General features: G+C 36.5%; 1 protein-coding gene across 1 annotated transcript; it reads left to right on the forward strand.

Moving 5' to 3' along the window:
* Positions 1-261: 261 nt before the first annotated feature.
* On the forward strand, positions 262-2,120 carry LOC148204346 (uncharacterized). Its single transcript, XM_088105583.1, has 3 exons — positions 262-857; positions 998-1,064; positions 1,314-2,120. The coding sequence occupies exons 1-3, from the start codon at positions 262-264 to the stop codon at positions 2,118-2,120; spliced, it is 1,470 nt and encodes a 489-aa protein (XP_087961709.1).
* The last annotated feature ends 8,058 nt before the right edge of the window (positions 2,121-10,178 follow it).

Consider the following 10,178-nt stretch of genomic DNA (forward strand, 5'->3'; position numbering starts at 1 on the left):
AGGAGTTTATAGTTGAAATTTGAGTTTAAAATATGTATAGACATATATCAACTATGAAATTTTAAGTGTGAGATTACGGAATGTTACCGTAAATGTAATGTTACAATATATAAATTATGAATTATCCAGTGTGAGATATTGGGATGTTACATTAATGGTATCAGAGCGGTTCGTCCTTATGATGACCTAAGAGTTGTGGATTTATCCTACGAACTCATATTATGAATCATAATGACAATAATTCTCTGTGTGAACAGAGAAATGACTCGCACACAACCCAACGGTGAATTCTCTAATATGCCTAGCTTGGCAAGAGCTTTGAAGACTATTGCATCTGCTCTTCAACAACAAGGCGCTGCTTTAGTGCAACAGCACGAAACTGCTCTACAACAATTAGAAGCAATTAGGTTAAGTTATGAAGCCAGTCAAAGACAACATGTGGAAGCCTTAAGGCAACTATCTGCGAATGGCACGTCTGTAGAAGCTCAAAGGATTCGAGAATGGACCTTAGAAAACTTTCTACAACACCGTCCACCTACTTTTAATGGGAGAACTAGTTCGGATGAGGCTGATTTATGGATAAGGAATATGGAAAATATTTTTGATGCGAAAAATTGTTCATCAGAAACTAGGTTGGCATATTCCGAGTATCAGCTGTTCGGAGAAGCAATACACTGGTGGGACAACATGAAGCTAGTATTACAGGAAGGTAGTGAGATTATTACCTGGGAAGTTTTTAAGAATAAGTTTTACGCTAAGTACTTTTCGGACAGTGTAAGACATGCAAAAGAGGTGGAATTCTTGCAGCTCGTGCAAGGTGACAAGTCGGTGGCTGAGTATGCAGACAAATTCAAATAGTTGGGACGTTTCTACACCCAACCCTCAAATGAAGAATGGAGGTGTAGAAAATTTAAAAATGGATTGAGAGCAGACATACAACTAGCCGTGAACCCTTTAGCTATTAAAGAGTTTTCTGCTTTAGTTGAACATGCCAAAGTTGCGGAAAGGTTAAGGAGGAAGATGGAAGTTCAGCAGAAGTTATAAAGGGTGGGAGGACCATCTGGGTCACGAGTTGGACAACATGTAAGGAATCGACCTTATGACAGACCGCAGCCTCAGAGGAATCCTCATCAGCAACAACACAACAGAGAATAATCCGATGTTTCGTCTGCGGAGGACCTCATCTGAAGAGCGTCTGTCCACAAGTTAATCTACGCAACAAATGTTTTCTTTGCGGAGCTGAAGGACATTTTGCTAGAGATTGTCCCTCTAATTGAAGAGGAACAACTCAACCTCAACAACCGCCTCAATAGGGAAGGACTGACAATAGACCACAAGCGACTGGAAGAGTCTATGCCTTAACGGGAGCAGAAGCTGCCAAATCAGGTACTCTCATCATTGGATGTTGTAATATAGCTGGTAGAGACTTGAATGTGTTGTTTGATTCTGGAGCGACACACTCCTTTTTGTCTGAAACTCTTATTCAAGAGTTGAACCTACCCGTAAAAGAGCTGCAGTATGATCTTATAGTATCTACACCGGCCTCTAAATTGATAAAAACATCGAGGATATGTCCCCAATGTCCAATCATTGTAGAAGGACGTAGGTTCAAAGTACATCTTATATCTTTACCTTTACAAGGTTTAGATGTAATCTTAGGAATGGATTGGTTATCTACCAATCGTATCCTTATAGACTGTAACAAGAAGGAGTTGATTTTCCCTGATCCTGAAGAAGCAGAGTTGTTGTCATTACAACAAGTGTTGAAGGAAATGAAAGAAGGATCTCTATGTTTCATTATCTTGACTCATGTTGAAATTGAGAAAAATGAACAAAATCTTGATATTTCCATAGCTAATGAGTTTAGTGATGTATTCCCAGAAGAAATACCAGGATTGCCACCTCAACGAGAAGTAGAATTTTCCATCGATTTAATACCTGGAGTTGGACCCGTATCGATATCTCCATATCGAATGGCCCCAGCAGAGTTGGCAAAGCTGAAGAAGCAAATTGAAGTGCTATTGGAAAAACAATTCATCCGACCAAGGGTATCACCTTGGGGGGCATCGGTACTACTGGTGAAGAAGAAAGATGGTAGCTCTAGATTGTGTGTCGACTAAAGGCAGTTGAACAAGCTAACCATCAAGAACAAGTATCCTTTGCCTAGAATTGATGATTTGATGGATCAGTTGCATGGAGCTCAAGTATTTTCAAAGATAGATCTAAGGTCTGAATATCATCAAATTTTGGTTAAAGCTGAAGATGTACAGAAGACTGCTTTTAGATCAAGATACGGGCATTACGAGTATGTAGTTATGCCATTCGGGGTAACTAATGCTCCAGCTTTGTTCATGGATTACATGAACAAAATCTTTCAACCCTTCTTAGATAAGTTTGTCGTAGTCTTTATAGATGACATACTTATTTATTCCAAAAGTCGAGAAGAACATGAGAGGCATCTAAGAATTGTGCTTGAGATCTTGAGAGAAAAGAAACTATATGCAAAGTTGTCAAAGTGTGAATTCTGGATACATAAGGTGCAATTCTTGGGACATGTTATATCAGCTCAAGGCATAGCAGTAGATCCAACCAAGGTGGAAGCAGTGCTACGGTGGGAGAGACCAAAGACTACGACGGAAATCCGAAGCTTTGTAGGCTTAGCTGGATACTATAGAAAATTTATAGAAGGTTTTTCTAAAATAGTAACCCCTTTAACACAGCTAACTCGCAAAGATCAACCATTTGTTTGGACGGATAAGTGTGAGAAAAGCTTCCTGGAATTCAAGCACAGGTTGACAAGTGCACCAATATTGATCATCCCAAATCCAAGTAAATCTTTTGAGATTTACTGTGATGCTTCACACCAGGGGTTAGGATGTGTGCTCATGCAAGAAAGGAAGGTAGTGACTTATGCTTCAAGACAATTAAAGGTTCATGAGAAGAACTATCCTACTCATGATCTAGAATTGGCAGCAGTGGTATTTTCTCTGAAGATTTGGCGACACTATCTTTATGGTGTTCAATTCCAAGTATTCAGCGATCACAAAAGTTTGAAGTACTTATTTGACCAAAAAGAGCTAAATATGAGGCAAAGGCGGTGGATGGAGTTTTTAAAGGATTATGACTTCGAACTTTTGTACCATCCGGGAAAGGCGAATGTAGTAGCTGATGCTTTGAGTAGGAAGATGGTACATATTTCTCATATGATGATCAAAGAATTGGAATTGGTGGAGAAATTCAGAGATCTGAAGCTACAGATGGAGTATGAAGTAGATTTCATTAGATGTAGTAGTTTGACTATATCTAGTGACTTTTTAAGTTTAATCAAGGAGAAACAATTGGTGGACCCTAACCTGAAAGAGATAGCAGAACTGATAAAAACAGAATCAACTAAAGAGTTTAGGTTAGGACCTGATGGAGTATTAAAATTTAGAAGTAGAGTGTGTGTACCAGACAATGCAGAGATAAAAAGATTAATCCTTGAAGAAGGACACAAGAGTCATTTTAGCATGCATCCCGGCATGACTAAAATGTATCAAGATCTTAAGGAGTCCTTTTGGTGGCCAGGAATGAAGAAGGAAGTAGCGTAGTTTGTAGCAGCTTGTTTGACTTGCCAAAAGACAAAGGTGGAACACCAAAGGCCTGGAGGAATGCTATAACAATTAGACATACCTGAGTGGAAATGGGATAGCATTGCTATGGATTTTGTTACCCATTTACCACGAACAATGAGGGGTAATGATGCCATCTGGGTCATCATTGATCGATTGACAAAAAGTGCTCACTTCTTGGCAATAAATCTGAGAATGTCAATGACTAAGCTGGCACAATTGTACATAAAAGAAATAGTGAGATTGCACGGTATACCTTTTAGCATTGTGTCAGACAGAGACCCAAGATTTACTTCTAGATTCTGGCAAACCCTACAGGAAGCTATGGGCAGCAAATTACGAATGAGTTTCGCATATCATCCCCAAACTGATGGACAATCTGAAAGGACTATCCAGTCATTAGAAGATCTGTTGAGAACTTGTGTATTAGATCATCTTGGTAGTTGGGATGAAATACTTCCTCTTGTGGAATTTACCTATAACAATAGTTTCCAAGCAAGCATAGGTATGGCACCTTATGAGGCTCTGTATTGCAGACGATGTCAAACTCCGTTGTGCTGGTATCAAGATGGTGAATCACTTTTAATAGGACCTGAGCTACTACAACAAACCACCAACAAAGTAAAGTTGATACGGGAAAGAATGAAGGCTTCTCATAGTAGACAAAAATCGTATGCAGATCAAAGGAGGAGACCGTTAGAGTTTGTGGCTGGGGACCATGTTTTTCTGCGAGTAACTTCAACCACGGGTGTTGGAAGAGCCCTCCGCTCCAGGAAACTTTCTCCTAAGTTCATTGGTCCATACCAAATTTTGAGACGAATTGGGCCAGTCGCTTACGAGATTGCGCTACCCCCTCAGTTGGCCAATCTTCATTCAGTTTTTCATGTCTCCCAACTAAGAAAGTATGTACCTGACCCTTCTCACATTATAGAAATAGAGGAGATTCAAATCCGAGAGGACTTCTCAGTAGAAGTACAACCTGTTTCTATAGAAGATACTAAAACAAAGGAACTTAGAGGAAAAACTATCAATTTAGTTAGGGTAGTTTGGGATAGGAGAACAGGTGACTCTACATGGGAGTTAGAAGAAGAAATGAAGCAATTATACCCTCAACTATTTTCTTGATGTATAGAATTTTCGAGGTCGAAAATTTTTGTTGTTGGCGAGAATGTAAGATCCATGAAAAATATTTATAATAGTAAATTTTAGCATTTTATTAGTAATAATTTTAATGGATAGAAAAATGTAAATTTTGGATATAAAATTATAGTAATTCTAGAAGGAGAGGTTCAAATTTTTGATAACTTATTTAGGATTTTTTTTAAGAAAATTGAATAGTAAAAAATGAATAGTGAATAGTGAATAGTAAAAAAAAAAAATAGTGCCAAAGTGATAAGAAAGCCACGTTGGTGCAAAGAGGATCATATAGAATTTGAATTAAAATAATATTTTTAATAAAATAAGGAATAGTAAAAAAAAACAAATAGTGCCAAAATTTTGGCCTATAAACAGAAATCAGAGGAATGGAGTTTTTGCACCAAGAAGTAGAGAGAATTATGAGAAAAGAAGAAATTAGGAAGTTTTTGGAGTAGGAAGAAATTTTAGAGTAGAGGTTCTGAAGAGTTTTCGGGGAAACCAATTCGGAGCAAGAGAAGTCTGGAATAGAGGTAGGGGAGCTAACCTTTCTAAGCTTTTATATTCTGATTTAGTATTGTTTTATTACTATTCATATCTTGAAATTCTGTGTGAATACTGTTAATGCTTACTGTATATTTATTTATATTGAATTTCTGTGTTAATATTATATTGGCCTCATTGGTACCACATAGGAAATATTTAAAATCTATATGAACTAAGGAAGAAATGAAAAAGGTACCAATTAGACTCAATGAATCAAGCTAAAACCTTCCCATTTAGTTTTGGTTGCTAAGATGATGTTGAGCGGCAACTGGTGGTGCTAAGCGCCAACTTCATTTTCCAAGTCAGGGAGCATTTTCGTTCCAAATCGTTGAGCATTAAACCTTACCATTAGCACCACTTATACGGAGCCACTAACTTTATGGCACTAAGCACCAGTTCTTGTCATTGGGCTCTAAACCCACTAGAAGCACAATGCTGAGTGGCCTTCTTTGCCATTGAGCTCCAATTCTGTTGTGTGTTTTGATACGCTGTTTATAGTTTTGGTGGTTTAAATCTTTGATATATGGTTGTTTATGAAATTATTAATGAATATTCATGTTTGTATTGATGTATAAAACTATGACGATGATGGACTTGCTAATTGATGTGATATGTATGAAAATATATATTGGTTGTAATTGACCATAAACATGATATCACCTAGTATGGATAAATACAAATATGGGTGATTATTTGGTATGTGTTTGGCGTAGTTTTGGAAATCTCGTGGGGATATTCTATGGTGGTGTTCCTTTAGTGTATGCATTGATTTAAGGATTCAAGTAAGGAGACATCCTGATACTCTAATAACCATTCACACTTATGTACATAAAATGAGTTATGTGGTGATAGTAATAGTTCTAGTTTGAAGGTAAGATAATGACCTCAAATTAGAAGGGGATTAATCTTGTGAGTGATAGAGTGAAACTCATTGACATTGACTTTGCAGAGTAGTAAATGTCACCACAAGTGCATATCTCCAATGATTATGACATTAAATGCATGTATTAGGATAATTGAGTCTAGAAACTTTTTAATTGTACATTAAATTAACTGTTATGTGCTTATTTCTTTTGTAAACCAACTTACCATCTTTTGTGCTTGTGCATTGTGTTTTTATTGTTTTTCTTTTGCAATAACCATATTTATTGGTGTGAGCAAATAAAGAAATAAGTATGAGATTATCTTAAGAGGAAAATGTTGATGCAATTGTATCGATATAAGACCGTAAGAGTTAGATTTAACTTTTGTCTATTGAAAACTTTGTAGCGTGATGATCAACATTTAATTCACTGAAGTTGTTAACGTTGAATCTCTTATGTGCTAATATGATTATTCTGAATAATTATAAAAATATAATTATATGTGTCTCTGTTTAGTTATGAATTATAAGCTACATTAATTTTATTTAGTAGTATTATATTATTAGATGTTACAAACTTAAACTTATATTAAAATGATACATTTTTTATTACACTAAACTAAAGGTGTACGAATGTTTATTTTATATATTTTATTCATTTTTATGTCTTTTTCACTCATACATAATTTAAATAAGGCTTAAATGCTTACTTCGTTCCCATATTAAGACCTGATTTTCAGTTTAGTACCCGGTTTTAAAAATGAAGACATTGGGTCTCTATGTTATAAAAATTGTATGACTTCAGTCATATCCATTTAACTACGTTAAAATTAATAATGGTGAATTGATTATGGATGTGAGGTGTGCAAAAAATGTCATCGTGGCAATGAGTTGGACTAAATTAGTTGACGTGGCAGCCAATAAATTATATTACGTGTTTTTAAATTGGGAAAATTAAATAATTAAGGTTTTTAATCGTGGGAATAAAAACATTAGGAAATTTAGGTCATAAATTGGGGATTTTCTTCCGAGCTTGAGTTGTGAAATCTACAATTGTGTCTTCATGAAAAACTGCATCCTCTGCATCACCAAATCTTTCACGAACTTCATCCTCTCTTCTCCATCTCCACCACCTGTTGTAGCTTCGAGCTCTTTGTGTGTTCATACGCCTCGCGAAATTTCAGAATCGCCTACGTCAGTTCCCTCACCGCACTTCCCAACCCTTCGCCCTCTGTCTTCCTTCGCTTCCTTTCCCTATGTTCGAACTCATCACCCATAGTCTCTTTCGCTCGAAACTCTCCGGGGGAAATCTGTCGCTCGAAGCTCACGTCCGAATCTGATTCCAACGGTGAACTGTGGCGTCGGAATTGAATATTCTGGTTCTTCAACGGAACCGGCTACGGTTGTTGTTGCTGCGCCGGCCTTTGAGGACGGTGATACTGATTCATGCCGTCGCGAACGCTTACCGGAATCCCTAACGACACTTTGTGCGACTGTAAAATACTATTTCCGGTAGCGTTGGAAGATGATCTAGTGGGAAGGTTGAAAGTTTTTGTATATGAGCTTCCAAGTAAGTATAATAAGAAAATTCTGCAAAAAGATCCGAGATGCCTCAACCATATGTTTGCTGCTAAAATCTTTATGCACCAGTTTCTCTTATCTAGCCCTGTCTGAACCCGTAATCCAGAAGAGGTTGAATGGTTTTATACCCCTTTATACACCACTTGTGGCTTGACACCAAATGGCCTCCCTTTACCCTTCAAGTCACCATGAATGATGAGAAGTGCCATACATCTTATTTCTTCAAACTGGCCCTATAGAAATCGCACAGAGGGGACATATCACTTCTTTGTGGTTGCTAAAAAGTAAACCATCAAAATTAAAGGATATTTTGATATTTGTCATTGCTAAAAAAATGTGCTTTTGTCACGCTGGATAAGTAATTTGTCACATCAATTAACATTTAACGCCATTTCTACCAACTTAATGGATAGGGCTGAAGTCATATAATTTTCATAACATAGAAACCCAATGTCTTCATTTTTAAAACCGAGTACTAAAGTGAAAATCAGCTCTTAACATGGGGACAAAGTAAACATTTAAGCCTTTAAATAACCTTATTTTTAAATTTTTATTTTTCCTTTATGTGATTCAATTAAAAACTTAAATTAAAGAATATAAATACAAAAAGGTATTACAAAAATTTAAAGATGAAAAATTGGAATAAAAAACAAAATCTACAAATTTATTTAGGGTGAAAACCTTATTTAATTTTTTTTCACATGTTAATAATATTTGGTGGTGCGACTCATGAGGCACCTCATCAATTAACATAGGTTAACAATTAAACAAAATAAAAAATAAAAGAACATTTCATATTAGAAAACATAAACAAAATCCACAAACTATATATAAATATTAAAAGGTTATTTAAGAAAAAAATAAATTGATAACGAAAAAGTTAAATTCATATTAATTATATCTTTCAACATTTCAACTTTACTTACTGTAACATCCCAAAATTATACAGTCAGCAACTATATAATAGAATATTAACATGTATTAATATGATAAAACAGTTTTAATTTATAAAGGGAGCAGTGTGCAAAAATGGCCGAACGGCCTTACATATACACACACAATAACGAACGTTCACAAAAGCATAAGGACGAACGGTTTACAAAACAATGACCGAACGTCCTAATATTTACAATCAGAAGAAGAGCGCTCGCTCACAGCCGCTCGCTATCCTAACTACACTAACTAAAATAACCGAACGCCTTTACTGTTCGGCCTTCACTTCCACGTCTACTAGATTTTCTTCAATTAAGATGTCTTCTTCAAGCGCTTGCTCCAGGGAAGCATCTCCATCTGCTCACATCCACACGGATGATCATTGCAAGGACATGACGGATATACATATACAGACAACACAATGGAAAGTGCAAGGGTAAGCTTATTGAATTTAATTCAAGTCAAACAGATATTTCATACTTATCAAATTCAGAAAGTACATTCACAACATCTACATTCAATTCATACATAAATTTCATCCAAAATCCTGATACTAGACCGACCGTCCGGACTGTATGAATCCTGTGTAGCTAAGGCGTCCGTGCACTCAGGTGGGGTAACTGGAATGCTCATCAGTAGCCACCTGAGGTTAGTCTGTTCTGTCCAAGTTACAGTTATGGACTAGACCTCCTGCCATTCCCACGCATGACATACTCCTCTCTACTTGAGAACGAGCACTCACGGAATATCAGGATGAACCACCATCTAAGCTTACCACGTTCATACTTACAAATCTCAATTTCCAACCAAGAGTCGTTCCTCCCTGGAACGCTCGTTCAAAACCAACAATCACAATTTCATTTCTCATGGTGTTCGCACATCTTAATTCTTCCTCTTAAATACATTTTCATTCTATGTTCCACTTGCATAAAAAGACGAACGTTCACTCCCCTTCATAACGAGGACGAACGTCGAGAGCGAGACCGAGAAAGACTCCTTTGAATCAGTTAAATGAAATGACTTTAGTACGACCCGAATAATACTTAGAATAATTTAAATTCAATAACTCTGGAACGAATCAAATGGATAGATATATCACAAATTGTTTAGATAAAGAATCCGAAACGATTTAATTCAAGAGTCAACCGCCAGTCAATGACCGAGCGTTAAAATGAAACTTTTGGACGAACGTCACTGAAATCTTGGACGAACTTTACTAGGATTATTTGACGAACGCTATTTAGATTTTAGGACGAATGCTAGGAGAATTCAGGACGAACGCTATTACCGTTCGTTGATAATTAAAGAAGAAACGAACGTTCGGTATATGACCGAGCGTTCTTTTTCCACATACATATTTGGACGAGCGTTCGGTATCAGACCGAGTGCTACTTATCATTTACATTTTTAGGACGAGCGTAAAAAAATTTTCTTGTTCACTTAGAAAAGAATGATTGTGGTTAATCTCCAAAGTTTTCTTTTCAATATCTAAATATATGGAATAACTGTTC

This window comes from Vigna umbellata, chromosome 1, assembly GCF_029865625.1.
Source record: "Vigna umbellata cultivar VRB3 chromosome 1, Vumbellata_1.0, whole genome shotgun sequence".
NCBI lineage: Eukaryota > Viridiplantae > Streptophyta > Magnoliopsida > Fabales > Fabaceae > Vigna > Vigna umbellata.

Bases quoted from the DNA above. Each gene is read 5' to 3' on its own strand.
- LOC148204346 (XM_088105583.1), top strand. From the start codon at position 262: ATGACTCGCACACAACCCAACGGTGAATTCTCTAATATGCCTAGCTTG. The intron at 858-997 runs GTTGGGACGTTT...AACATGCCAAAG, and splicing joins TATGCAGACAAATTCAAATA to TTGCGGAAAGGTTAAGGAGG. The intron at 1,065-1,313 runs GTCACGAGTTGG...CCGCCTCAATAG, and splicing joins AGGGTGGGAGGACCATCTGG to GGAAGGACTGACAATAGACC.